At 51.8% G+C, this 27468-nt stretch overlaps 11 protein-coding genes across 11 annotated transcripts; 5 read left to right on the top strand and 6 right to left on the bottom strand.

The window, feature by feature from the left end:
* Nucleotides 1-781: 781 nt before the first annotated feature.
* Nucleotides 782-2408, bottom strand: BJX68DRAFT_239152 (putative BAP31 domain protein). Its single transcript, XM_071040479.1, has 4 exons — nt 2141-2408; nt 1882-2016; nt 1728-1831; nt 782-1665 (listed from the first exon to the last, which is right to left on the bottom strand). Exons 1-4 carry the CDS (start codon nt 2159-2161, stop codon nt 1281-1283), a joined length of 645 nt encoding a protein of 214 aa, XP_070898004.1. The 5' UTR covers nt 2162-2408; the 3' UTR covers nt 782-1280.
* A 92-nt stretch (nt 2409-2500) lies between these two features.
* Nucleotides 2501-4968, bottom strand: dus3 (tRNA dihydrouridine synthase DUS3). Its single transcript, XM_071040478.1, has 3 exons — nt 4673-4968; nt 2727-4613; nt 2501-2676 (listed from the first exon to the last, which is right to left on the bottom strand). The coding sequence occupies exons 1-3, from the start codon at nt 4855-4857 to the stop codon at nt 2595-2597; spliced, it is 2154 nt and encodes a 717-aa protein (XP_070898003.1). The 5' UTR covers nt 4858-4968; the 3' UTR covers nt 2501-2594.
* Nucleotides 4969-7184: 2216 nt separating this feature from the next.
* On the top strand, nt 7185-9498 carry BJX68DRAFT_106248 (zinc-coordinating transcription factor SFP1). Its single transcript, XM_071035832.1, has 3 exons — nt 7185-7790; nt 7857-8901; nt 8960-9498. Exons 1-3 carry the CDS (start codon nt 7441-7443, stop codon nt 9272-9274), a joined length of 1710 nt encoding a protein of 569 aa, XP_070898002.1. The 5' UTR covers nt 7185-7440; the 3' UTR covers nt 9275-9498.
* A 680-nt stretch (nt 9499-10178) lies between these two features.
* Nucleotides 10179-12736, bottom strand: BJX68DRAFT_239141 (transcription initiation factor IIA large subunit). The gene is made up of 4 exons (XM_071040477.1): nt 12204-12736; nt 11980-12081; nt 10627-11651; nt 10179-10577 (listed from the first exon to the last, which is right to left on the bottom strand). The coding sequence occupies exons 1-4, from the start codon at nt 12219-12221 to the stop codon at nt 10538-10540; spliced, it is 1185 nt and encodes a 394-aa protein (XP_070898001.1). The 5' UTR covers nt 12222-12736; the 3' UTR covers nt 10179-10537.
* On the top strand, nt 12589-14027 carry BJX68DRAFT_106208 (glutathione S-transferase family protein). Its single transcript, XM_071035829.1, has 3 exons — nt 12589-13337; nt 13410-13753; nt 13818-14027. The coding sequence occupies exons 1-3, from the start codon at nt 13005-13007 to the stop codon at nt 13924-13926; spliced, it is 786 nt and encodes a 261-aa protein (XP_070898000.1). The 5' UTR covers nt 12589-13004; the 3' UTR covers nt 13927-14027.
* Nucleotides 13767-16210, bottom strand: BJX68DRAFT_106235 (WD40 repeat domain-containing protein). Its single transcript, XM_071035831.1, has one exon. It carries the CDS (start codon nt 15985-15987, stop codon nt 14128-14130), a length of 1860 nt encoding a protein of 619 aa, XP_070897999.1. The 5' UTR covers nt 15988-16210; the 3' UTR covers nt 13767-14127.
* Nucleotides 16211-16439: 229 nt separating this feature from the next.
* Nucleotides 16440-19332, top strand: BJX68DRAFT_239137 (Kelch motif domain protein). The gene is made up of 3 exons (XM_071040476.1): nt 16440-17048; nt 17113-17199; nt 17271-19332. Exons 1-3 carry the CDS (start codon nt 16838-16840, stop codon nt 19094-19096), a joined length of 2124 nt encoding a protein of 707 aa, XP_070897998.1. The 5' UTR covers nt 16440-16837; the 3' UTR covers nt 19097-19332.
* A 116-nt stretch (nt 19333-19448) lies between these two features.
* Nucleotides 19449-21575, top strand: BJX68DRAFT_239132 (glycoside hydrolase superfamily). Its single transcript, XM_071040475.1, has 5 exons — nt 19449-19867; nt 19938-20129; nt 20195-20667; nt 20715-21300; nt 21353-21575. Exons 1-5 carry the CDS (start codon nt 19806-19808, stop codon nt 21489-21491), a joined length of 1452 nt encoding a protein of 483 aa, XP_070897997.1. The 5' UTR covers nt 19449-19805; the 3' UTR covers nt 21492-21575.
* Nucleotides 21576-21757: 182 nt separating this feature from the next.
* On the bottom strand, nt 21758-23451 carry BJX68DRAFT_255959 (putative MFS allantoate transporter; the record flags this gene model as incomplete). Its single annotated transcript, XM_071043127.1, has 4 exons — nt 21758-22785; nt 22841-23125; nt 23180-23210; nt 23257-23451. The coding sequence occupies 4 exons, from the start codon at nt 23449-23451 to the stop codon at nt 21758-21760; spliced, it is 1539 nt and encodes a 512-aa protein (XP_070897996.1).
* Nucleotides 23452-24177: 726 nt separating this feature from the next.
* On the top strand, nt 24178-26271 carry BJX68DRAFT_267873 (amidase family protein; the record flags this gene model as incomplete). The annotated part of the gene is made up of 2 exons (XM_071045929.1): nt 24178-24186; nt 24247-26271. The coding sequence occupies 2 exons, from the start codon at nt 24178-24180 to the stop codon at nt 26269-26271; spliced, it is 2034 nt and encodes a 677-aa protein (XP_070897995.1).
* Nucleotides 26272-26342: 71 nt separating this feature from the next.
* On the bottom strand, nt 26343-27463 carry BJX68DRAFT_106152 (putative DNA repair protein Dds20/Mei5). The gene is made up of 2 exons (XM_071035828.1): nt 26569-27463; nt 26343-26506 (listed from the first exon to the last, which is right to left on the bottom strand). The coding sequence occupies exons 1-2, from the start codon at nt 27307-27309 to the stop codon at nt 26414-26416; spliced, it is 834 nt and encodes a 277-aa protein (XP_070897994.1). The 5' UTR covers nt 27310-27463; the 3' UTR covers nt 26343-26413.
* Between the last annotated feature and the right edge of the window lie 5 nt (nt 27464-27468).

Raw genomic sequence — 27468 nt, 5'->3', positions numbered from 1 at the left:
CTACCAGTAACTCTCTTCCAAACCTAGAACTTGCAGAAAATCCCATCCACGGGACGGGACCATGCATCCTGCTTCAGCATCACAGCGCGAACCCCGGTTATGCCTCAGGACAAAACCTTCCGCCGGAGCTTGGCAATTCCCGCCTTCTCGCTGGCGCCCTCCACCCAACCCCTTCCGTTGACTTTACACTGATGCGACGCGGCCCTAGTCATGAGTCATGATGCAAACGGCAGGAAAGATGCCCTTCCGCAGCACACCGAGATCGCTCTTACAGGACGATAATACATTACCGTGGCGCGAGATAGCATAGACTAGGTTTACGCAGAAGGCGCGACTAACTACCTAGGTACCCGAAGCGCCTTCCTGGAACGAAACAGGAGGAGCGTGGTAATGCTGGAGTGAGGTCCCGGTCGTCCCTCCCGTTCCTATGCGCCTGGTCAGCCGAGGCAAGAGCGACGACAGGGCATGGGTAGCTCCTTCCTTCCATGCTGTATATCTAAACTAGACAGATGAGGAAGGCACGACCCCCGGCGGGGTTAGAGGTCGCTCTTTCCTAGAATGAAGTAAGAAAGGGCGTTCCCGCGAGGTCGTCGGTCGTTCCTTCCTCATATACTCGATTGGTCAAATGGGGAAAGAGCGATGATGGGTCTTGTGTGGCTATTTCTTAAGGTTGTCTACAAATCTGAATTAATGGGTAGGCGCGACCAATTGTACAATACTTTATTCACCGAGGACAATGATTTGGATAGATGACGGTTCTTCCCACTGCTGCCTGTCCTTTTATATATATATATATATATATATATATACTGAGATCATGTGTTATTCTAGCAACAGTTGTGCTTAATCTTTCCGGACCGACTGGCGGTGTCTACTAGTACAAACAGACTCTGGGATATATCCATCGCATAGCGCAATGAACTGCGGCTTTAGAACTTCAAAGATCATATTGAACGCTTCCGTTTTGAGCATGACACACCGTATACCTATTGCCCACTCACCACTCCATCACCTAAACGCCTCATAAATAGGCACAAATAACAAATTCCAGATAGCACGGCATGAGCCCGTTCGTCGTCCGTCCTCGCCGATACTAGGTATACCCGGAGCGGCGGGAAGCTTGGAAATCACCTGACCCGTCAACTGTCGCAAGATCATTCCCTCAGGAGAGTGCAACCGAGTTTCATATGCTGTCTTATTCGCAACAGTTGGGGTCGCTTGGATACGCCACCTAACAGACAGCACTAATCCACTTAGAAGCGGAGCTGGAGGGTCAAGAGTTATAGGTCCTTCTTGGGGCCGTCCTCGCTCTTGCTTCCTGCAACCTGGTCACCCAAGTTGTGATACTCCCTAGTGAGACCCTCGCACTGCTTCTTTAGAGTTTCAATGTCGCGCTCCTTGGCCTCGAGCTCATTCTTCAGACGGCCGATCTCGCCCATGTCACCAGCTTGCGCAAGACGAGCGGAGTCCTTGCCACCGGCCCGCTTGTCACCCTCGAGAAGCTTGATGCGGTCCTCTAGACGGAGGGTCTCGAGGATCATGGTGTAGGTACGGTTGAGAATCAGGGACAAGAAGAGGGTGAATCCACACAGGTACATGTTGCGCTGCGAGTAGAATTTGCGGGCCTGGACTTCCATGCGATCGGTACCGAGTGCGGCCGCTCTGCTAACAGAACAATTAGCGCATTCGAGTCGATAGAAATGTGCAGTCAAGAGGAGAAAACGTACCCCACATTGCCGCCTTCCTTGCCGAATGCAGCAACCTCAAGCTGTACACGATATACCCGGTTGACGCTGTCAATGAAGAGGATGAGGATGAAGATAAAGGTAATCTAATCCACAGTTAGGATGGAGTTTCCACCGAAAAACCACAGTGGCTTACCCTCAACCCATACTGTAACTTGGCTATTATAGGACTTTCGGAGACAAAGGCGAACAGCTTCCGCCTGACCGTGAATGGAAGGGGAACGATCAAGCCCATAAACACGGCCATCTCGAAGACGAGTAGGCAAAAGACCTGCGAAATAGTTATTTCGTGAAACCTGAAGCCGGAGGGTCCGAGGCCCAATTTCCAGGCTGCAGTCAAACCCAGCGCCAATGCCTCGAGAACGAGAACTTTAGGATCGGCCCATAATACTTACAAGACTGTAGTAGAGCGTCATTTTGCTCAAGTGTCAATTTCGACTCGTTTAGGAAGCTTCGTTGATCGATTCGAGAGCTAAGGTATGCGATGAGGGGAGGTTGAAAACAAGGTAAACAAAGGCTCAGCGACAGATAATTGTCACTCAAAAGGTGAGCAAAGATTTAGGTTCAAAGGAAATAGCTTGTAGAGTGTCTTCAAAGGAGAGGTTCGAAGACTGAAAGTATTTGAGAAGGAACCTTTTCAGGTGGACGAAGGAGAGATGAGGTGGTCTTTTAGCAGGTTCCAAGGCGAGAAGACGTCATAAATTCAGATTGAGCTGCTGTCTAGTCACGTGATGATGTACTTTAGGATTACACGTGATACCGATCTAGATCTACTGGAAGACTGTCTCAGTATTCTATTTTGATTGGTGCTAGATCGACATATACAATAGCCCCATATACCTGTATCAATTATCCTTCTGCTTCGTAAGATTTTGATTTATGCTTGGGTTCGAACTTAAAGTCCTTATGGGCTGGGCCAAGGAACATTTCACTATAGTCCTGTTAGCATCGAGCAGCGGCAGCTTGGTTATATAAACTTACCTGATCTTGATCCAATCCTTGTAGTTCGTACTGCCCATTAGCGTTTCCAAGTCATTCCTACCCCTCCAGAACGGAGGACGATCGTTTAGCTTTGGAGGCAAATACTCCAGCAGTCCAATCGGCACATATCGTGATGCGAAGCTCAGCCACTCCAGCATGAAGCGTCGAGTTATGCCCAAGCCGTATTCGTCCGTTCCCCATGTTTCCATGCCGTACTTGGCGAACTTTTCAATGTATGTTAACCGCTCGGAAGCGGACTTGTCAAGGTACTGCCCTGCCTGAATCTCCTCAAAGAGCCATGGCTTGACCAGGGCACCGCGACCGACCATAACGCTGTCTACTCCGGCATGGTTGATATGGTCGTCATAGTCAACATGTGAGTAGCAGTCTCCATTACCCAAGAACCAGGTTTTGCCACCGTTCGGCTGCAGTCGCTCCTCGGGTTCTCGAATGGTGTCTGTAACCTCGTCTGTCTTTTCATTGAGGCGCTTGATAAGCGCGGCCGTTTCAGAAATGTATTCCCAGTTGGCCTCTCTCGTGTACCGCTGCTGTCGGCTTCTTCCATGAAGAGTGATAGCCGCAACACCAGTTGGGCCACAGCCGAGCAGGCTGGACTCGTGGCCTCCAAGGACGAGTCGTTCGACCAGTTTCTGGGCAGTCGGGCTGTTGTCCTTTGTACCAGTTCGAATTTTGACTGTAATGGGAATCTTCTCAGAGACCGCGTTCATTCCGCGAAGAATCTTCTCCAGCTTTGATTGACTGTCAAGCAGTGCAGATCCAGCTCCCTCACGGTAGAGGAGATCAATAGGACACCCGCAGTTCAAGTCAATCACCCGCAGATTCGGAGTGAGAGCGGACAGCACCTCTGTTGCTTTCAAGGCCCACTTGTACTTGCTTGCAGCAATCTGAGCGCCAAACCTCATGTCCTGTGAGTTGTCATAGCCTTGGACAATTCCGTCGCCCGGAGAGACGGTTGGGGGAAGTGCTTCTGACTCGTGTGCGCGCATCAATGCCCACTCCGGTTTGTGGCCTTGAATCAACGGCATGCTGACAGCCATCTCCGAGTAGGTGAGCTGTGCACCGAGTTCCACGCACAGTCTTCTGAACGGTAGATTTCCTTGCGTGGTCAATGGCGCTAGAGCCGGAGTCTCGGGTCCAAAGTACAGTCGACGCTTCTCGGATGGCAAGAATGGAGCCTGCATGAATGTTGCGCGATCGTCCTCTCTTTCCTGTTTGTCTTTGTCCTCGCCAACCGGCTGTTCTCCCTCCTGGTAGCGTCCGTGAAGCGTTTGCTCTAGCCACTTGGAGGACTTGTCGAGCCAGCTCGTATAAGCATCGGCCTTTGGGGTCTGTGTCCGTCTTCTCGCAAGCGCCACCTTGTCCTCTGATGAAGTCGCATTCACCACGCCGTCCTCTCCGGCAAACGGAACAAGCGGCCGGGCCTTGCTCTTGCGCTCTTCATCCTCAACCAGGACCAACTCCTTTCTTCCATCTGATGTATCCCGTTCGGTCATATGTGAGCCGACAAGTCGACATTTCCAGCCTGAAGCGCATTTCCCCCGAGCATCCCAAACGGGGCAAACCCCGCCTAGAGTTGTAAGATCCTCGCGCTTGTGCTCCTTCAAGTAAACACGCAGGTCATGCTCGAAGCGACATTTGTCACCGAACTTGCACTCTTCCGGCGAGAACTCCGGGCTGAAAGTCCTACTTGCGCACAGTCCCTTTGCGTCTTGCGACCTCCCGAACGTACGGTTCGTGTTCTGGCCGCCGCCTTTCTTCTTCTTCCCTCCCTTTTTCTCGTCGTCGCGGTCTTGATAGGCTGATTCTTCGGCGGCATCGTCGGCATCGTCGGCAGGCTGGGCATGCGTAGGTTTGGGAATGAGAAACCTGGAAGGTGAGTCGGTCTGTGTCAGCGTAGGATTCGGAGAGCTCTCGGCATCGCATACTCTGCCTTGATTGGTGCTATGCCCTTTTGTCTCTGGGGAAGCTCTCCATTCTGCTGTGCAGAATAAGGGTTGAATTCGTCCAATTTGACTCTCTTCGTAGGCGGTTCTTCAGCATGATTAATGCCGTTCTCGACTTTTTGCGCCGGAGGTTCAGGAACGACTTTCGAATCCGCTGGGGGGTCCATGGCGGTTCACAAACAGTTGGATGACTCAAAGTTGCCTTGACGAAAGACAGTAGAGGGAGTGGCAGCCGTTCGGAACCCCGCCAGACCAGCGCAATGCTCCGTTCAACAAAGGTAAAGGCGACGGAGATAATTTTGAGATTTGAGCCCCACTGCAAGAAGTTTGTACTGTTTGCAAAGGGGAGTGGCGGGAGTGGCAACACAGCCCGTATGGGGATTATTGGAGTACGTATACCCCCCACAATGATTCATAAATTCATAATGGTCTTAGCACGTACATTGGCAGATCGCACTATAGATCGCACTAGGATGTGGTGGTACAAGGATGTTGTGTTTGCTATAGATAAGAGGTTTATACTCGAAACTATTGACGCCAACCCGGAGCAGAATGGAATCTATACAGCCGAGATTAAAATCCCATGCATGCAAAGCAGCTGGAGAGGTATAACTGAAACAAGTACGAAGCCTGGGTAGACCGAGAGGTGGATCTGGTATCGAAGAATACCAGCCCTCTCCTAAAGCAATGCGTGTATTCCGTGACTGTGAGTACTATACTTTGGGGCAAAGATACACTCCGGAGTAATATGAGACGATTCTAGTATGACTCTAGCGTCAGTGTATCTCGCACTATTCCTCAGTTAAGTAAATCATGCCGGTTCATCCCCAGTTCACGTCGCATCCCCGCCATCCCGAGGAATAACTTGGGCCAACCGGCAGGGGTCGATGGTGCGAAGCGATGTGAAGTCAGAACTTATATACCTAGGTAAGATTTGATGCTGAAGGGATAAGAATAGAGCTATATCATCTGGTTCGAGCAGGCCGCGGAACTAGCGGACGAAGCATTGATAATAATGAGTTAATAAGGCGAGGCGCATACTCATCGTCGGTTGCTTTTTCCAACCATGCTCTCTCCCGGTAGGCAATGCGGCTGCTACTCAGGCTCAAATCTCTGCACACGAACTCGAAAGAACGGACGGATGGTGAGCCTTCTGGATCAGGGACTCCAAATGCCTGCCCATCAGCACCCGAGTAGGAAAGACTATTCCGGATGGAAGACTGGCTCGAAAAGCCGGAAAAAGTCCACGTGCAACGCTCACTAGGTTTGGAAGCTTCAGGGGCTTCAGTACCGACCAAATTTGAACTTACCAGTGTTGAGTTCAGAGGTTCACACTCCAGAAGTGTACTGTTGGCAGTGAAGCACAGAGCCATGGAGTTGCATATGAGCCAAGAATTGGGGGAGTGAGTTGCCCCTCCGAAAGTTGCCCGCTTGTCCGCTTGATCGCTCGATAAGCCCGTGGGGGATTGCAGCGTCAGATTCAGGTGTCACAACTCACAGGAATGCAAGCAGGGCTAAATCCCAAAGCGCAAAGACCTGCAGCTTCGAGGACAACTTCTCAATATGAGTAGATAGTCCGACGTTCTGTGCAGAGCCCAAACATCTATTCTGCCATCAGGAGGACCCAAAAATTCGCCAGAAATCGGGGTTTTGCAGTTGCCAGTTGAAAGATGCACAAGTGCTGGTATGAAACAGCGAGTATTTTTTACCTAATTATACGCCAAGGGCGCCGGCTTTACCGTAGAATTGGCGACGGAGTTCCTCCTTTGGCTCAAGGACTTTCTGGAAGCACACTAGAGGCCAACTAAGGCCTGCAAGCGGCCCATTGTTGTGGTGAATACTGGTTCCACCCTCTGGGAGGATCGTTATTGACCATACATCATTACCCAGCCCCGGGAAGCTTCAAGTTCACGTCTACTCGACGTAATCATGCCATCTACGATCCACGGGCTAGCACGGCACACTATAGCGACTCATAAGTAGCTCTGAGGCGCTTATGGTACTACTACTAATAGCTGCAGGACTGGAATCCAAATTCTAAAACGCCAGGCTGGAGAGGAGCGGTGGATGCACTTGGTCCGGTATTACGCGCGTATCCAACAGTGAATCAAACTTACCGCTCCAACCCCGTCCCAGTGTTAGTTGACCTCAACCCATCATATTATAATTTCCCTGCATCGCACTCGTACTTCTACTTTCACCTTTACTGTCCCTCGCAGAAGCGGCGCCCTGCGTGATACGACTTTATCGACTGCTCCTCACCCGCGCTGCTTCTCCCTCTCGTCTACCCGAGCCGTCATAGACTCGGCGTTTCTGCTACGAAGCCGCCACCTCCCGAATCCGTCAGAGTTCCGCAGTGCAAGCGGGACGTTATCCGAGGGTGGAAGGTGGACTCTCGTCTCAGCAACACCTGCCTATCGTCTACCTCGCCAAGTTTATGCTGCACGTTGCACCTCGAGAGAGACAGACCCTCACCTCATCTCTTTCGCCTCTTACCGCTCCCTTCATCCCGGCTATCCTTACTCTTGCCCCTCTATTTATCATCCGAATCGTTCGTCGAGTCGCCGTTCCCCTCCCGCTTTGGCTTGCCGTTGCGCGGACCGGAACGTAAAAAAGGTCCTGTACCTTCACTGCCAGTTTAGCGACACTCATTCCGTGATACTTGGAGCTTCGCCAGGGCTATTACCTTCATTCCAAGCCTTCCCTGTCTCTCTTTTCCGTTTCTCGACTTCCCTTCTCTCACACACGACATGATGACGAGTAACACAACTCCTATCGACATCGCCACCCGACAGACCTCTGTCTCTCCTCCGGGACAGCAGGCTTCGAACTTGACATCAGCTCTCCGAGGCGCTAGCCATGCAGAGCGTACGGGCAGCATCTCCAATGCCAACGGTATCGGCATCAGCAGCATGTTTAAACCTCCAGTGCCTCGCAAGGATTCCATCGGTGCAGGGTCCGCGCAATGGGGAAACGGCACCAAGCCGATCTCAATGTCCAACGCCAACCGCGATATGCAGCGCCGAGAGTCTTTAGCTGGAAGCTTGGTGGGTGGCATGAGCTGGGGCGGTGTTTCTGTCGGCAGCTGGATTCGCGATGAGTAAGTTCTGTGATATGAAGTCCTCTTGTGACATGCCTGGTGGAAAGCTAACCAGAGCTGCCATAGTATCATAATGACCGGCACCTCTCCCTTTACTACATTCCAATCGCCCTCATTTCACTCTTCCTCTTATCTACCCAAATTAGAAGCGAACTACATGCGCGACTTTGCCTGCTGCGGTGTGACCCTGCCTACACTCCACGACCTATTACAACATTATGAAGAAGCGCACGCTCAAAAGTCGGGGGAGCGCCCAAGCCAAGTAGACAGCCGCGCCGCGCTCGCTGCTGCCGCGATGTCACAGCAGCCAAGCCAGCAAAGCAACGGCCAGAATCGAGGCTTACAGCCGGATAGAACACTGGACATGCAGCGCAAGTTGAGTCAGATGCATACACCCCAGCCACTTTCCGACATGGACACTATCGATGACATGGAGATGGATGAACCCATGGACGGCGGCGATGCGTCTTCCCAGCTATTCACAAATCCATCGCGAGATTCGAGTCAAGGTTTCGGCACCCCGAATCATGGACTCCCCAATTTGAACTTGTCAATGCTCCCAAGCCACCAGGGTTTCAAGGGGTCTCAACCTGGGACGCCGGTCGCATCTGCTCGACCTCTCTCTCTGCAGAACAACCCTACCGTTTCCTCCGTCAATACTCCTACTCTTATGCCAAACGCGCTCCAGAATTCGCAGTTCCGCGGTACCCCAGATTCCTCAACTCCTGGGACCCCTGCAGAGCTCGACGACAGCATGATCAACCCATTTGGGGAGCTTTCTATGCAAGCTGCAATGCTGCAGGGTCAGCCACAATTTGCGAGGTTCACCGGGAATAACGACATGGTGGACCTGTGTATTGACGAGCCCGCGAAACGACTTTTTAGCCCCACTGGTGGAATCAACACCTCAAATGCCCATTTCAAACTAAGTGGAGCGCAGTACGGGCCCAACAGTGACATCGCGAGAAGAATACGCGAACAGCAAATCTTGGCAGGCGTTCCTGACACTACTTCGCTGCTTCCGAACGAAGAGCCTAAGCCCTACCGCTGCCCTGTAATTGGCTGTGAGAAGGCTTATAAGAATCAAAATGGACTAAAGTACCACAAGGCTGTAAGTTTTCGACACTAGTTCCTTTCAGTATGTTTCGCAAGCTGACTGTCTAATCTAGCATGGCCACAATAACCAACAACTGCATGATAATGCTGATGGCACATTCTCTATCGTTAACCCAGAAACATCTGCTCCTTACCCTGGTACCCTTGGCATGGAGAAGGAGAAACCATATCGCTGCGAAGTTTGCGGCAAGCGGTACAAGAACCTGAACGGCCTCAAGTACCACAAGTCACATTCACCTCCATGCAATCCCGATTTCCAGCTCGCCGCCGCTCGTAGTTTGAACTACGGCGGAGGTGTGATGCAGGGACAGAACATCAACGTTGCAGGAGCGGGCTTACCCGGCATCGGCGAGGAAGGTCTTTTATAGACTCCCCTGTTGACTCATTTTTTCCTTGGCTTCTTCAGTCGGTCCCCTTATTTCGATTCTATGAAATCTTACGACCTCGCGTGACATACGATTTAATGACCGGTTCGGTGGTTTGGAGTTAATATTGCCCAGTTGCCCGTGTAAAGAGATGGTCTTTGAACAGTTGGCTCCTTGGATTTGACGATACCGACCGAGGTTGGAGAGGCATCTCACATCTTTCATACGATCTTCTTTCAATGTTGCTTTTTGTTCGATTTACATTTCTCCCCTCCGCCTTGACCAGTTATGGGGCTGCAATTTGTCGACTCGATCTCCTCACCTCTCGGTCTAATACTCATAACGTTTCGTGGCCTTTTCCTTTAGCTGCGATAAATCACGACAGAACAGGGCCGAGATGCATCATAGAGATGATGTGTCTAGATCGGGTTTAGGTCAGTTGGACGAAACATGCGTTTGGTGTTTTTTGTCGCATCCCACTTTTGGTATCGATCGGGACAAAAGGGAATACGTAGGAGAATTGGTGAATGTATTCTGGTGTCAGATAGACATTACAAAGGTGTCAGACAGGTTTCTGACTTATCAACTGCACTGCTTGGGGTTTGTTCTTTTCTCTCTCGGCGTGGCTTTTTTCGTGGCTTGTTACGGTGTTTGAGATACAACTGTTTGTGTTTTCCTACTCGGTGTTTTGCTATCCTCGTTGATAGAGCTTGTGTCTGGCCTTTCTTGATTCCCATTCGATTTCATCATTCAAGGCGTCGTTACTACAGAGAAAAAAGTTCTGGAAATCCGAGATTCATGTTGCTTTTGCTTACGAGTGTTCTTTTACAACTGTGTAGACTTTGTAGAGAAAGTATGCAGCTCTCGGCCACTTCTTTGAATAGGTTGAAGACGGGCAGCAAAGCGAATCCGAGTTTCAACTTTCGAGATGTGATTTGTCACTATAGATGTTCTAATACAGAGATCGTGGAAAAAACTGCATCATCCGCCTGCATAGCGCCATCCACACCAGCTGCGCGAAAAAAAAAAGGGTAAAAGAGAAGGCAAAGGTAACTAAGTGGCACTACTCTGTTGGTAATCCTGTGTTGTTGCTCTTTCGTAAATTTGAGGAAAAGAATCATTATGGGTTTCGTTCTGTTGTGGTAGTTCGCCGAATGCCAAGTAAGAAAAAGGCGAGAAAGAGATTTTACATGGTCAAAATGTTGTTTAGAGGGTTGGTGAGTACGATAGGTACTACAGTCTGGATGCAGTATAATGGTCGAGGTTCTACCATTCGAACTCTCCTTGACCTTTGTGGAAGACGTATCTGGTGCATGTTAGCGAGCGTTTGCTGACTTTGGCTATATAGAACATACTCTTTTCCTCCCGTGGTCAAGATCCCATCTTTCAAAGTGCACTTCCACTTATTCTTGACGCGTTGTACTTTGTCGTATGTGCAAAGCATAACCTGCCCGACGGCGTCTTCAGCATCGTGATCTTCAGCAACTAGGTCGTCCGGATCGTCGAGATCCGAGTTGATGGCGTCTTCGTCGTCCTCTTCCTTGGTATCATCACCGCCGGGGCCGTCATATTGCGCCTTTGGCATCGTGGATGAGCCGGCAGTGTGGGCTGATCGAGTCTTTGGCTGAGCTTCACGCTCGTCCAAGGGTACCATGAGACCGCCTCCTTCGAATTGTAGCATACGTTCTCTTAAGTGGTCTCGGAGCACCCGGTCACCTTCGCCATCTTGACGCTCGGCAGCCTCGCGCCTCCGTGCAACTTCTGCCTTCCAGTCTGACAACGCATTAGCAGCGGGGCCGTCGGTTTGCGAGTTGCTTATCGATGGGTGCGGCGCAGGATGGTAGCCAGGCTCTTGCTTAACCTGACGATTCTGATGGTTTTGGCCGTTCGGCATTTGCATATTAGGAGGGCGCGGCAATCCCATAGGTGGTTGCTGAGCTTGCATTTGGCCGATAGAGTTGGCGGCCGCAGCGCCATAGCGCTGCTGGATCAGGTTGGTCGCCCGTTCCCGTGCCGACTGTGCATTTGGGGGTGCGCCCATCATGTGACTCATGGGCGGCAGTCCGGGATGGCCGTTCAGACCGGGTTCAGTCTTGATCTGTGGTGAATGGCCCATGGGACCAGCGGTAACTGGAGTTGGAGCATGAAGAGGTGGGATATTGGGAGGGAGAGTCTGGGGATGTGGTTGTTGAGGCGGAACATGTTGGTGTTGCTGTTGCTGTACTGCAGGAGGTTGAGGAGGACGAGGAGCGTTGGATGGGACGGTCGCTGTAGGTGGGAGGATCGGTTGATTTTGAGGCTGAGCCGGAGCTGGCTGCGGTGGTGGAGGGTCCCAAGGGAAGTGAGCGACTCCAAGAGAGGAAAGCTTCTTTTGCCAGCTCTGCAACGAAGTTAGAAATCCCGAGCAGAAGAAAACAAATGTCAAATATCACAAGGGTGTAACATATGATGTATCAGAATGACGATTAGGTCAAGAGCCGTAATTAAATAGAGGGGAAGTCAAGATGCGCTGGAGGAGGTGAGGTGGCTTGGCGGCCTCAGGCGGGTATAAAAAGAGACTAAAAGCAGGCAGTCCCCCAGGACATTCGCCGCTTCCGCATCTCTCGGGCTCCCCCGCTTTGGCCCAGACTCAGTCACCCATCAAGGGGCTCCCCCTCAACGAACAAAGACATCTCATCAAAGCGAAAAAAGGATGAAAAAACACTCACATTGCGCAAATCTGCAAGTGTCTGCTGGTCCACACCACTCTCTTCGAAATCCACCTGGGATGCATCGCACACCTCCTGGATGACACGCTCAAACACCGAACCCTGCGAGACGACCCAGTTCAGCCAAACATCCTCAGAACAAGGAAAGTAAGGGATAAGAATCAGCAGCAACTGCTGATATCTTTGGCTCATTCAAGGTAGAATTGTGTTTAGATGGCACTCACCACCAACTGGTTCGACATGGTGCTGTTCGTCAAGACGTCAAGACAAGGGAGTCCGTAGGCGATTATCGTCGGATTTAGAAGACAACAGAAGGGACTCTGAGATTGTTTCTTGCTCACTTTCTAACGAAAAAGTAAAGAAAAGTCAAAAGGAAAGCCCAAGAACCTAACAAAAGGCGGTTTCGCCTGGACAGCCTCGTCGTCGCAGTGGTCGGCAATCACAGGCCTCTGGGTTGCGGCGGTTGAGCTCCCCAACGGTCACTATATCTTATCACCCCGGGACTAGCACTTGTACCCGTAGATATCGTCCCCCGACAACAGCGAGATGTATTTGACAGAATGATATAACCCTTAAAATGCGGCGCTGGCCCAGTGAAAGGGAGTAGAAAAGAGATAGAAGGGCGAGAGCGATAGGTGTTGGTTCGGATGAGGGTCGCTTTACCCGGGCGAAATCCAGCACTCCAGGCAGATGACTCAGCACCCTAGCGTCATTTCTTATAAATTCTCGAACCGCCTCTTTGTTATTCGCCTTGCCTGTCCATAGGGTTCTTCGAGGCTCTGTACTACGGAGCCACGCATTCGAGTGTTGAGAGCTTTGCCAAGGCTGAATGTATTCGACAATCTCCCCGATAACGAGATGAGACCCTTCAACCTGAATATGATCATTCATGATAGCCACAGCTATTGGGGGCCAAAAATGCCGCCTACCGGTGCCTATAAACCCTCCGAGGTCACCTCTTAAAAGCTTCACTCTTGCTAGTATCTAAAGTAGCATCCAACAATCTGTAAGAGTCATCGCCAACAATGCCAAACCTGACACTCTACCGCGGCTGGCTCGAACCCAACCGCTACGTCTGGTCCCCCTTTGTAACAAAGCTCGAGGCCCGCCTTCGCTTCGCGAATGTTCCTTACAAGGCGGCATCAGGCTCCGTCAGGACAGCGCCTAAGGGCAAAATTCCCTACCTCAAGATCACAGACGAAGACTCATCAAACAGCATTGGCGACTCGACGCTGATCATCAAACACCTAGTCGAGCGGAACATCGTCCCGGATCTCAGTGGCTCTTTGTCTCCAGCGGAGCGAGCCCACGACCTCGCTCTCCGCGCTCTTCTTGAGGATAAAGCCTATTTCTACAATGTATCGCACACCCAGATCAAATCTCGCAGGCTGTCTGCAGCATTGCGTTCTACCAGTCTGACAAGGATCTAGACTCGCGAGCGATGGACAGAAAACTACCACACAATGCGCGACCACGCCCTTGGCGCAATCCCTTTCCCGGTTCGCATCCTCGTCGGCATCCTGATATATCGCAGCACATTGCAGACCCTACACGGGCAAGGAACGGGCCGGTACACGGATGATGAGATCCAGAGCTTCCGCGTAGAGGTCTGGGAAGCCGTGAACGACTTGCTCGTTGCGTCAAAGGCCAAGAAGGCTCAGGCGCATGGCGACGGCGAGGAGGAGGGGCCGTTCTGGATCTTGGGTGGAAATGACCCGACCGAGGCGGATGCAGCGCTGTTTGGATTTGTGGTTTCGGGGTTGATTTCGACTGCGTATGTCTTCCCACCTTTGTTTCCATTCTTCCGTTTGCTTGGGCTAATTGGTCTTTTTGCGTAGAGGGCCGAAGATGAAGGAAGTGATACTCGGGTTTCCTGTTGTCCTGGAGTATACGGGGAGGATTCATGATGCGTATTTCCCCGACTATGAGCGCTGGGAAGAATCGTAGTCCGTTCGTATTGTTCTACAGCAGGAAGAAAGAGCCGATTAGGATGCAGTGTGAATTCGCAACTTCTAGACAATGTGATATACGTCAAACTAAATGCAACGCCGGAAGGCTGCGCCAGAACTCCATGCCCCAGGAACCCGAAGTACAATGGTCAAACATGCTAGGGTACCATGCAAAAAGAAAGAGATATAATGTACCACTTTACCGAATAGTCATCGACTTGGTCATTTGCGCCTTGCTTCCAACGCCGCCCTCGCGCGAGGCAGAGGCACTAGTGCCGGGCTTGCGCTCAAAGATCTTCCAAAACTTCAAGCTTTCGTCAGCGGCGGCGGTGGCTAGAAGCTGGCCATCGGGGCTTAAACAGCTGTGAAGAACACGAGTCTCGTGAGCTGGGATCTCAACGTTGCGGACAAGGGTCGGGTAGCTCCAGATGCTTAGAGAGTTGTCAGGGAAACCGCTCGAGCTGACGATTTCGCGGTAGTGGTTGCTCCATCGGAGGCTGGTGACTTGGGATCCTGTGTCGATGCTGTTTGTGCGGGCACCGGTCGTGGTGTTCCAGAAGTGGATGTGACGATCGTACGAGCCACCACCAGTGGCGAGGAGGTTGAGTTGCCAGGGGCACCAGCTCAGGGCCTTAACGGCGGCGCGGTGATTGGTCTTGGTGAACTTTGGAGCACTCAGGGAGCGGGCATCCCAAATGTTGACCAGGTTGTCGTTACCACCAGTGGCAAGCTGAGCGCCATCGGATCGCCATTCAAGGCCGCAGACTTCGGAGGTGTGGGAGACCAGCTCGGCCACCTTGTGTTGAGCAATGCGGACATCGTGGTTGAAAACCAGGCCGCTACGGGCGCCAGTTGACAAAGTGTGCTTGGACCAGCCCATCACACCAACACGCGATTCATGTCCATACATGCTGCGAAGCTTGGTTCCCTCTTCGACATCCCAGATCTGCACCTCGCCGGTGCCCAGGCCAACGCCAACATAAGCACCGTCACCACTCCATTTGACACTACTGATATAGGTGTCAGGAGATGTCTCTAACAGGCAGCTAACGGTCCCCGAATCGGCAGACCAAACATATACATTACGTTCCAAGCCAATGGCGACCTGGTTACCGGAACTCCAATCAAGGAGGTTGAGGTAGTAGTCATCGAGAAGACCAGGAGCATCTAGCACACGCTCTGGCGCGGTCTGGACGCGTCGACGGAATTGAGCGGACTGAGATTTGGCGTTCCTAAGAGGACGGTTATACTGAGCACGAAGATCAATCGGCTTTGAAGACTCTGGAGGTGGCGGCTTGAAGGCGAGGATGCGGGTGTTTAGGTTCACACCGCAAGCATTGGCCAAAGACGACTCGTATGCCACGGCGTCCGGTGCCGGCTTTGTGTATGATGATGTCGAGCTTTCATCGTCGTCCAAACCGAGATTCTCCAAAGCTGCTGTAAGGTCTTCGTCGGTTCCACGGCCACCGATATCAAAGGCGCTGGCCGCACTGGCCAGCACACTTGACCCATCACCACCACCGCTAGTCTTGGGCCGTTGGCTTTCTTCGGGCTTGGCAGCTCCTGACGTGACTAGTCCTTCACTTGCAGACCGGTTGGGGATAAAGCGATCTCCGGCGTTGTGGGCGATTCTGACGGTCGTTTTGCCAGCCCGTGCGCGGCTGGGAACCTCCTTTCGTAACCGTTCCTTCGATGGTGACTGAGTAGATGAGGGGCCGGTTCCGGTCAAAGACCAGTCTGAAGCGCCCAGCTCAAGGTGCTTGGGAGACTTGCGGATACGGGCAATGTTGGACTTGGGAGACTCTCGGTAGGCACGGGAGGTTCGGGAGACGGATTTGGCAAAATACGAAGAAAGGTTTCCGCCATAGACAGAGCGGGCGTGTTCTTTGGTTGTTTCGGAGTCGTGACGAGGAGGTGTGAAGGGGGAGGAGTTGTTGGAGGCGACGCTGTCCCGTCGTCCGCGGGGAGAGGGTGTGAGGGGTATGCGGCCGCCCGCCATCTTGGTTGAGAAGATCCCATGGTGGGTCTTTACTGGCGTAGAAACCAGAGGAGTAGCCATACTGAAGTAATCGAGCTGCAAAACGCTGAGCAGAAATCTGTACAAAAACGACTTTTGGAACTGAGGCTGTCGAGGTCGTCCAACCGCTGGCTGACGCTCACCACGGACAGGAACAGCTAAGATGCGGTAGTATGCGATGCAGAGAAACCCAGTCAAGGGTATATCGGATGCAGAGTAAAGCAGATAGCAGCAGAAAGAGGATGCAGTGTGAATAGCAAGGGGAAGAGAAGAGGGACGGGAAGAGAAATCAGAACCAGGAGACTAAATACCAGGCTTGCGTATAGTTCAGGAGAGCGCCCTGACAACCGTCGTTGACGGGGATACAGTTTTCACTAGTCTATATTAGGCTAGATTGGCAAAAGTTAGCTGACTGAGGCTCGTCATTTCTTGGGTTTGAAGGCTTGGCGGCTTTTCCTGTTCGGTCATTTTCCTCCTGCAGTTGGTCGGGCCTCCGAAAACGCCGGCTGGAACACTGGGACTATTCTCTCCGACAGCTTCTCTCCTCGCTCGAGTTTGTGGATGTATATCAAGTCCTGACCAGGATGGTGGAAAACCTGATAGTCGCTTGCCTTTGACACATCCAACCCACAACTCTCGCTTACTGCGACGTCTGTTTGTCCCTTCCCCTTCTACGTCACCTTTCGGCCAATGATGCGCATTGCAGCCATCCCCCGCCCCAACTCAACACTGCGCGATCGATCCCGCTACTTGATCAGGATCGCCTTCAAGTTGTGTCTGTGATAGCGATTATTGCTTGAGACACTGTACAATTCCTCTCTTCCGCAACGGAATTGCCCCGAATTCCACATTGACCCACTTTCGTCCCGATCGTCCCTCCCCATACTATGCGATGGCTACCACTCAGCAGTCATCGAATTCGGAGGGTGTATATCTAATGCCCACAAGCCCTAGTGGCCGTCGTCGCGGCAGTGCGGACTCTCGTCCGACTATTCGCAAGGTTCAGGGCCATGTTCCTGCATGTTTAGTCAATGCCTCGGTAACGCATTGCAATAATGATGAGATCTACGCTTTTGGGGGGTTTGACCAATATACGGACGAAGGTTCATAGTTTACTGGTCCTGTCCTGTCTTCGCCATACAATCTGACTTTGAGCGATTGATATAGTTTACAACCACGTGCTGCGGTTGAATCTAAATACTTCCCTATGGGAGCTTGTGGACAACTATGGTGATATACCTGGTGTACGGATGGGTAAGTGAAATTGGCCCCTTAAGCCGCGCAATATGATCATCGCTAACGGCTACTGCCCCTCGCTGATATAGGCCATACGGCGAGTCTCTACAACGATGACAAATTGGTCATATTTGGCGGTGAAAACGAACATGGTCAGTACTTATCGGACGTGGTTATATTCGACATCCCCACCTCCACCTGGACGCAGCCGGAAGTTCGTGGACAAATACCTAGGGGACGAGCTCGCCATGCGGCCGTTATTCATGAGGACAAGCTATTCATTTCTGGTGGCATCACCTCGGACAGCAGCGCTATGCTTGATGACATGTCCTATCTGGATCTCAAAACTTGGACCTGGTCCCGGTCCTGGAAATTCGCCCCCCGCTTTGATCACATCGCCTGGATCTGGGGTGGTCGCCTCTGGATATTTGGTGGACTCGATCCGGATATGGAACGGACCACGGATATCTGGTGGTTGGATCTTCAGGCCATTCCAGCTTTTGAGACGGCAGCTTCACAAGGTACCATGGATCCTCCCACGAGACTTGGCAGGATAACTCACGGTTTAGAAAATACTCTGTATAGTAACACAACGCAGCAGCCTCCCAGCCGGTCCGGGAGCTACGCCGCAAATTCCGCGAGTGTACAGGTCCGCAATGCCGGCCGTAGGAAGTCTTTCGCTCCAGGATCCATCTCGCGTCTCCAGTTCAGATCAGGCCCTAATGTTCCCGCCCTTTATTCTGGTACTCACTTCCAAGCATTCGCCTCCGGTGTCTTACTCGACTTGGTCACACCATCCGAGACGACACGCATCTATGATTGTAGCCTTTCATCCCTGGAACTCGACTCGCTGCGATGGCAAAAGCTAGCGGATGGACCCGAAATTTTCAGGCCCGGATACCGATGGCACTATTGTATAACCAATGCAAGCGGCACCAAAGCGTGGTTGCTAGGCTGCAGTCTAGATGCTAGCAGCAATCCTGGCAACAGCGACGAGAATCACATGAGCGAGGTTTTATGCATCGATCTGGAAAGGTATGGCTTGCTGGGCAACGAGATGGCGGCCCTATCTCCCGACCCTAGAAGAGCGATGACCTCTGCGCGAACACATCTGGGACCTCTCTCAAGCTTAGGGACAGACCTGTCATCCGCCTTTGATCAATCACCAGAGTCAGGCAGCGGTGCGGATTTCACGATTACTGCAAATTCAGATGACTTTGTCTACGTCGATGATGGGACCGAAGATGGATCAATCACAGCCACTCTGCCCGCCAACACCCCCACATCTCCTCCTATTCACGTGCACAAACTCATCTTACAGCTGAGATGGCCGCATTTCAAGCGATTGTATTCCGCGCAGATGTTGGAGTATCACACCAATCGGATGCATATTCCAGAGCCCTACTCTGTTGTCCGTGCATTTTTATACTATCTTTACACGGATAGCATTGCCGGTCACCCGGAGTACTGCGCTGATGTCATCGATGTAGCTGGAATGCTAGTGATGGCAAACCTATACGATATGCCCCGTCTACGCCTTCTATGCGTCAACCGCCTAAGGCGCGAGCTAGATGTGGAAAACGCGGCAATCATCTGGGATCGAGCTGGACGGACGAATGAGGAATGGTTGATGAGACGAGCTGCTCAGTTCTGCCTCAGCCATTGGGGTCGGGTTGTCCGGACCGATGGCTTCAAGTCTCTCAGCAGGCAGAGCCTGATTGACCTGTGTGAGGTGGTTGACATGGAGGGTCGGATCATTGCGGGACCAGAGCTAGAGCTCGTCGGGACATTGGGGGCAGATGATGGACTGAGCACTGGCTGTGAACTGAAACGGTCGCGGCTGACTCTCAACGGTGCTGCTATGGACGGCGAGGAGATTGAGGCGGACGAGATGGATGGGCTCGAGGAAATATGAGGTGGCCGCTCAAGATAAAACAGCAGCTTTTCTTGTCCTGTTCCTTTTTTTTTCATGTTCTTTGTCACGATTTCGGTTCTATGCACTGGTGTTTGCTATTGTATGGGTACAGGCTACATACGCGGAGTTCCGGAGGGCGATAATATGGTGTATATGGTACAATACCCGCAAGCTACGAAGCACTACTAGTCGCTAGATAGCTGTAGGAATGAGATCTCAGCAGATTTATGGGGCAATGTGCTTTTCTTGACTGCCAGTGGTCTTTCCCCTTTTAGACACGGCGAACGGCCCGTCCAGCCGCCACTTGACCGTTGTTGGATTGCGCCCCTCGCCAGGAACACAACTCCTCCATCGCCAACTTGTTCCACCGCGTTCTCGCTTCCTGGGAGCTCTTGTGGTTGGACCAGAGCCTCGTTTTGCCATGCACTCGGATGCCACGCTCAACGGCCGAGTTTCACCTCCCCGCCGCCTGATCCAGTCCGGCCACTCCGCCGTCGTCGGATGCCCACCTTATTGTTCGCGGAGCCCTCCTTGACCGACGAGGAAACCGAGATGAGGCTACAGGCACTTAAATATTCCGCCTAGCTCGGTATCCTTTGAGATCCTCACCCTTCGTTCTCCCGACGTTGCCGCCGTCGGTGTTGTTGTTTCAATCCATTGGCCTATTCCCCTATTAGACGACGAATCTTGTTGCTCAATCTGATTCATCATGGGTTCTCTGGAGTCTCCGCAGCTTCCTTCTGACTTCCTCTGGGGTTTCGCAACAGCGAGGTACTTGACACTTGACCATCGCATTCCACAAGTTCACTGCAGCTTACACAGGAGGCTTTGTGCTCAACAGCTACCAAATCGAAGGCGCGGTCGATGAAGATGGTCGCGGTCCCTCCATCTGGGATACTTTCTGCAAGAAACCCGGCAAAATCGCTGGTGGAGCAAATGGCGATGTGGCCTGCGACTCGTACCATCATACTCAAGAAGACATTGAACTGCTGAAGCAGTGCAAGGCAATGGCCTACCGCTTCTCAATCTCTTGGTGCGTTTATTTGTCCGCTAAACGTCTGGGTTGAGCTGTCCTAATGAATCATGTGCTTGATCCAGGTCTCGTGTGATTCCTCTTGGAGGCCGAAACGACCCTATCAACGAAAAGGGTCTGCAATTCTACGTCAAATTTGTTGATGACCTCTTAGCCGCCGGTATAACACCTCTAGTCACCTTATTCCATTGGGATCTCCCGGATGAGTTAGACAAGCGGTACGGCGGCTTGTTGAACAAGGAAGAGTTCGTTGCCGACTTTGCCAATTACGCCCGAGTGATCTTCAACGCTCTGAGCTCAAAAGTGAAATACTGGATCACCTTCAATGAGCCATGGTGCAGCAGTGTACTCGGATACAATGTCGGCCAATTCGCTCCTGGCAGGACCAGTGACCGAAACAAGAACCCGGAAGGTGATGGCTCCACCGAACCCTGGATTGTCGGCCACAACATTCTAGTTGCCCACGGTACAGTCGTGAAGATTTACCGTGAAGAATTTAAAGAACGCGATGGTGGTGAGATTGGTATTACTCTTAACGGTATGTTATTGTATGTTGTTGGGTTGGCTTTGCCTAACGGAACACAGGTGACTGGGCCGAGCCCTGGGACCCCGAAAACCCGGCAGACGTCGAGGCCTGTGACCGCAAGATCGAATTCGCCATATCCTGGTTTGCGGACCCCGTCTACTTTGGTCACTATCCCGCAAGCATGGTCAAGCAACTCGGGTCCCGCCTTCCGGAATTCACCCCTGAAGAAGTCGCTCTTGTCAAGGGTAGCAACGACTTTTACGGCATGAATCACTACTGCGCCAACTACATCCGTGCTAAGACGGGCGAGCCAGAACTCACAGATGTTGCTGGTAACCTTGAGCTTCTACTCCAGAACAAAGCAGGCGAATGGGTTGGTCCCGAGACGCAATCACCCTGGCTGCGTCCTTCGGCAATCGGATTCCGCAAACTTCTCAAATGGCTCAGTGACCGATACGGCAGGCCGAAGATCTATGTCACCGAGAACGGAACCAGTCTGAAGGGTGAGAACGATCTACCGCTAGAGCAGCTGCTCAAGGATGATTTCCGAGTCAAGTACTTTGAGGACTACATCAAAGCTATGGCGGAGGCCTACACCTACGACAACGTCAATGTTAGGGCTTACATGGCTTGGAGTTTGATGGAGTAAGTCACACCCGTTTTCCTCCTATAGTGTCTTTGTATTAACGTTGGATAGCAACTTCGAATGGGCTGAGGGCTACGAGACCCGTTTTGGCGTTACATTTGTCGACTATGTGAATGACCAGAAGAGGTACCCAAAGGCGAGTGCGAAGGCTATGCCGGAAATCTTCGCGAAGTATATCGCCAAGGCGTAAGCCTGGGGTGCAAGATATTTTTCCACTTATTTCGGGTAGTTTCTAGAATGTTAATGCTATGAATGAACTTTACTATACGCAAAACATTGGTTCTGTCTTTAGATTCGCGGCGCCCAATGGGAACTATTCAATTGTCTAGCTCGAAGCAGATACAGCCACCCCGCATGCAACATAAAGAGGTCCAATCCCCCATCCAATCAAGCCAATAATATCGCCAATCGCCAACCATATGTCGATACGTCGGCCATTGAAGCCCAGCAAAGAGCTCAAAGCGCATACCGAAAATCCTTCGACTCCATATCCGTCATATCCTTGAACCCGTCCAACACAGCCCGCTCCTGTCTCCCCACACTCTCATCCGCGCCCATCTTCCGATCCCTCCGAATGTTGTCAATCTTCATAGCGGCGTACGCAACACCAGCTAGGACAATCATGCCCGCATAGCAGACCAACAAGCCAGTCAACGCGGAGTAGTACCTCGGCGCCTCGCGCGCAAAGAAGATGTTCGAACCCGCGACATTTCCGCCTGCGTAGAGGGTGAACCACAGGCCATTGGCAATCGACCGTTTCGTGTGGCCCGCAACATTTGTCGAAAGCAGGTTCCAAGAAACGATGACGGGCGCGCCGATGATATACTGGAGCCATGTGCAGCCAACGAGGGTCCAGCGGTGGTCCAGATCCGTGAAGCGAATCCCCAAAAGTCCGCCAAAGGGGATAAGACACACGACGGCGAGGACGATGCAGCGGGAGTCGCGGACGTACGTCGAGACGAGCCCACAGATCGGGACGACGACGGCCTCGATTGCTCCCGTGGGGAGCTGGAGGAGGGTAGCGTAGATGCCTGAGAATCCGTAGCCCTTGATGAGCGATGATGCGAAGTTGGAAACGCCGCCGTTGATTATACCGCAGGCGACGCCGATGAATAGGATGCAGTGAACCTTGATGTCGTAGGTGAGTTCGAGGGCTTGCCGGAATTTGAACTGCTTGGTTTTGACGCCTATCATGTTCTCTGAGACGCGCTGGACGGCGATGATGCGCTGGCGATGGGTGAGAAATTTGGCGGAGCTAGGGGAGTCGGGCATCACCCAGAGGAAGAGGACGCCTGTGATGAAGTTAAGGAGACCGATTACGAGGAAAATCAGCTGCCAGCTCTTTAGAGAGGTGTTGTGGACGTGGCCGAGACCGAAGCCGAGGAGGGCGCCGACCATTGTCGCTGTTCCATTTGCGGAGAGCCATACAGCCATGCGCAGGGGTTGCTCGGATCGTTTGTAGAACATAGATGTAAAGTTCATCACTGGTTCGTTAGTTGAGAGATGCTAGTCCTCTGGGTCGGATCATGGTCAACGTACTACAGGGGCTAACGCATGCTTCTGCCATTCCCAGGATGAACCGTAGAACTAGCATCCCAGCATAGTTCTTTGCTCCAACATGAGCTACTACCAATCCTGCCCATAGTAGAAGCACCGCACCCATGTATTTTGCGAGCGGCAGTCGTTGGATTAGAAGATTTGAAGGTATAGCGAATGCCAGGTACCCAAAGTTGAATATTGCCGCGACCCAGGAGTACCTCTGGCCTTCGAGGCCTAGGTCGGGGATTAGGGTATAAGCAGAGGCATAGTTGAGGGAAAGTTTATCTGAATGTGTAGGTGTTAGCTTTTGCCACCGGCTGTGAATAGTGCACAACAAACCTAAGAATTGGATGCAATATGTCAAGTATAGCTAGTAGCTCGTTAGGTACATCCTCAGACTCTGTGGAGTAACTTACCATTGGCATGATGCGCTTGTCGAGGATCTTGCGTACCTCGGCGCCTTCAATCTCGAGTTCCTCAGGGGTAATCTCCTCGCCTTCAACGAAAAGCTGAGCTCCAATATCCTGAACCTCTCCGCTTCCCAGCTCATTGTTCTTCTCCAAGCTGGGCTCATCTGGTGTCCCCATTTTCACTTCTTTGACATCAGACATTGCGACAGCAATATGCGGGAGACAGTGATCCACCAGCCGTAAAATTTCTGGGGAAGCTATGTGAAACGAAGCGATGGCTGGAGGAAGAAGTGTCGTCTGGAGTCGAGACATGGCAATCTCGCTCTTATATCCTTGCGCCCATCACAGGCCCATCTCCAAAGCAAGTCCGTTATCAGGACGCGATGGAGGGGTGGCGTGTGTTATCTATTGTCTATCTCTTGGCTGTCAATCATAACTGTGTCCATGATAGCTCTCCAATGTAGAGGCCAATGCATAGTAACGGGTGGACCTCTCAAGGTTATCATTGATTTCGGGCTGGCAGCCAATGGCGTTGTGGACTTATTTAAGTACTCCAACTCCCCAGAGCAGATCAGGAATTAGCCGCCCTTGGTAGGCTCACAGGCCCTTATATGGAGACTAGTCTGTCGGATGTACTTTCCCAATAAGGCAGCTGAGTGACAAGCCATATGCCATAAGCTGCGTGTCAGAGCAGCACGCTTCGTATCATGCATCAAAAGTGGGGTTAAGCCAGGCGTTGATGGATTTGATTGAAGATTCAAGGGACCGGAGAAAGCGATCGCATACTATCAGATAGCCGAGGGTCACCAGCTATCTCCTTCAAGCAGATACTTATCCTCGGCCGCACTTTTATTTATCTCACATTCACGGCCAGAGCTGCATGATCAATTATAAGACATTGACCAGATATCGTAAAGAAGATCAATTATGGCATCCGTAAGCTCTCACCCAGGTCGAAGCAATCATTGGAGCTTCTGCGGCTGACAGAAATCACAGGACCCGCGAGCCCTCAGTCTTATCGACGCGAGCATTTCCGAGCTCCAAGAGGCTCTGACACTAGGATGGACAACAAGTGTTGAACTGGTCGCGAAATATCTGCGACGGATCAGTGTGTATGATGCGGCCGGACTTACACTCAGTGCAATTCCCATACTCAACCCGTCTGCTTTCAAAGAAGCCGAAGAATCAGATGCACGAAGAGCTGCTGGGCTTCCGCCTAGACCGCTAGAAGGCATTCCCTATCTTGTCAAAGACAGCATCAAGGTAAAGGGCATGACGGTAGCCTGCGGTTCTCCAGCATTTGAGGGCCTCATTGCCACCGACGATGCTGCATGTGTGAAGATACTTCGAGACGCAGGAGCAGTGCTATTAGGACGGACGAACATGCCCGCAATGGCCTACGGAGGCATGCAGCGCGGCTCATACGGTCGCGCCGAGAGTCCATACAATATGGAGTACCTGACGGCAGCATATGGATCTGGGTCTTCCAACGGCTCTGCCACTGCCACTGCCGCGAACTTTTGTGCATTCAGCTTGGGCTCTGAGACTGTATCTTCAGGAAGATCCCCAGCGTCAAATAATTCCATTATTGCTTACACACCCTCAAAAGGCCTGTTGCCTCTTCGCGGAGTGTGGCCTTTGTATCCAACCTGCGATGTACTGGTGCCTCATACTCGCACGATGTCCGATCTCTTTCAGGTGCTCAATGTCCTAGCCGTCACTGACCAGAATCCTGAAGGAGACTTTTGGAAAGAGCAAAAGCTCGTATCGCTGCCGTCTGTCGAAACCGTCCGCCCACAGCACTACGAGGAGTTAGCAAAGGGATCTTCTCTGCAGGGTAAACGGCTAGGAATACCTTCCATGTTCATCAACTCCAAAGACACACTCCCAAACAAGATCCGCACAAGGCCCTCAATTATTGCGCTCTGGGAATCAGCAAAGCTTGCTCTCGAGTCGTGCGGTGCCACGGTAGTCGAAGTCGACTTCCCTCTCCTCGCCACATACGAAGCCAATGTTCATCGCAATCAATTGGTGAACATCAAAAATCTTCCAGAGAAATGGCCGGCAAAGGAACGAAGCGATCTAGTTGCTCATGCCTGGGACGACTTTCTGACCACCAACGCTCATCCAGGCTTGAACTCTTTGACATGTGTGGACCCTGACGATATCTTTCCTCTTGCTCCTGGGTCACTTAGAGGAGCGCCGATCCCAGCAAACCAACTTCAGTGGAAGCAAATCGTCGAGTATCCCAAGTCTAAGCCGGGTTCTATCTTTGATATCTCAGAGATGGAGCAAGCGCTCAGAGCTCTCGAGAACGCACGGAAGGAAACACTTGAAGAGTGGATGGACAAGGAAGGTTTGGACGCGATTGTGTTCCCAGCGAATGCAGACATTGGGCGCGCGAATGCCGACGTCGACCATGAATCTTCCCGGTTTGCGTGGGAGAACGGGGTGAAGTACTCCAATGGTAACCAGGCCATCCGTCATTTGGGTGTTCCTACCATTTCTGTTCCGATGGGTCTGATGGAGGATACGATGATGCCGGTCAATTTGACTTTTGCAGGAAAGGCGTACGAAGACAGCAAGCTCATGGAGTATGCCTACGCATTCGAGACGGAAACGAAGCACCGGTCACTGCCAAAACTTGTGCCTGAATTAGATTCGGATTTTATCCCAAAGAGTTCGAGTGGTATACGTTCGAAAGGTGTGGTGGAAAACGCACTGATCGAGGTGGGTAGTCAGTCTAAGAATATCATGGACTCAACAGTCAGTCTCAAAATCGAAGGAACACTTCGACTCCCTGAAGGAATTGAATTGGGTCATTTCGACTGCTATGTCAATGGGAACCCAGTTGATGTGACGGTGGATGGAAGTCGATGGAGTTTGGCAACCACATATCCCAAATCTGCTCGTGACAGCACGTGGTCTCGATGGAGAAGCCCTGCTGCCCATCAGACCATAGTGGTTCTCGTTGCGCGCTTTAATGGCTGTCGTGTAGCTGGTAGATTGCTTCTACTCTGAAATTTGTGGACATTTCGCAACGACTGTATCGTTATGAAAGCCCTAGCTTAAGATAGTCAATACAAAATTGGAAGCACAAAGGCCATACTTAGGATATTCTGCGCCAGCACATCAACCTTTAAAGCAGTTGCAGAGAGGTATCTTATCCCTTAATCCATCGCTGATCCGCCTTGTCGTAGCCAATAAGCTTGAGGTCAATGTTCAGCGTCTTCAGCATCATATCCATCGTAAACTCCTACAAAACCGCAAACAAAATTAGCGTATCCAATCCGGAAAACCTCCAAGAAGTAAACAAACCTCAGACTCATTCTCCTCTGCCTCCCGTTTCTTCTGTTCCTCCAGAGCCTTCTTCTCAGCCTCCTCCCTCATCTCCGCCCTGCGAGCCTCCACCTCATCCGCATCGAAATCAAGAGCTTCTGCATTAACATTACCAAACCACGACTCCATCTCCTCCTGCTCCCATCTATTGTCGGTACTCCTCATCTTTTCCCGCCAGCCCTTGACCCCTCCCATACGAGAAATCCGCTCATGGGCGCCTGTAAAAACCTCTTCCGCGGCATCCTGGCTAACCTTCTTCCATTTGGCAATCAGTGCCTCGAGCTCTTCATCTCTACTCGAAGACTCGATACGGAGAGCCTGCTGCACTGTATCGAGCTCGGAGCGGAGGGTCGCCAGGCGAGACTGTAGCGTTCGTTGCTCTTTCTGCAGGCCTTGGATCTCCGGGTCTGTTGATACCGGCTTTCGCAAAGCGGCGGTATGTTGTCCGTAGATGGTTCTTTTGCGAGCTGTTAGTGGTGGTGTGGCTAATGTGTTAGTTGTGGTAGGTGTGCGCGGCGGATTCTGTGGGTTTTTTTCGAGCGATGGAGTGGTTTGAGTGGACGGGTTAGATGCCATGTTCTGGCCCTTCTCTGGCGATGCGGCCTCCTCTTTTATCACTGTTGGCGTGTCTCTGCGGAGAGGAGACTTGAACGGTCTGGACAGTGCAGCAGACGCATTGTCGAGACGGCGCCGCTTAGCAGAGGCAGTTTGAGATGACATTAGCGAGCAGTACGCTCAATCAAGAATACCGTTAAGTGGCATTGGATACTGTAAAGAATGCAATCTGAGGTAGTTATCTCAAGATAGCCGTGTGTTAAGGTGATGAAAAGTGGAGGAAATGAGATCATAAAAGTAGAAAAGTTGCTTCTTATCCATGAT

Source organism: Aspergillus pseudodeflectus (genome assembly GCF_044049435.1).
Source record: "Aspergillus pseudodeflectus strain CBS 756.74 chromosome Unknown BJX68scaffold_27, whole genome shotgun sequence".
Classification (NCBI taxonomy): Eukaryota; Fungi; Ascomycota; class Eurotiomycetes; order Eurotiales; family Aspergillaceae; genus Aspergillus; species Aspergillus pseudodeflectus.
This window is presented reverse-complemented; position numbering and strand designations above follow the sequence as displayed.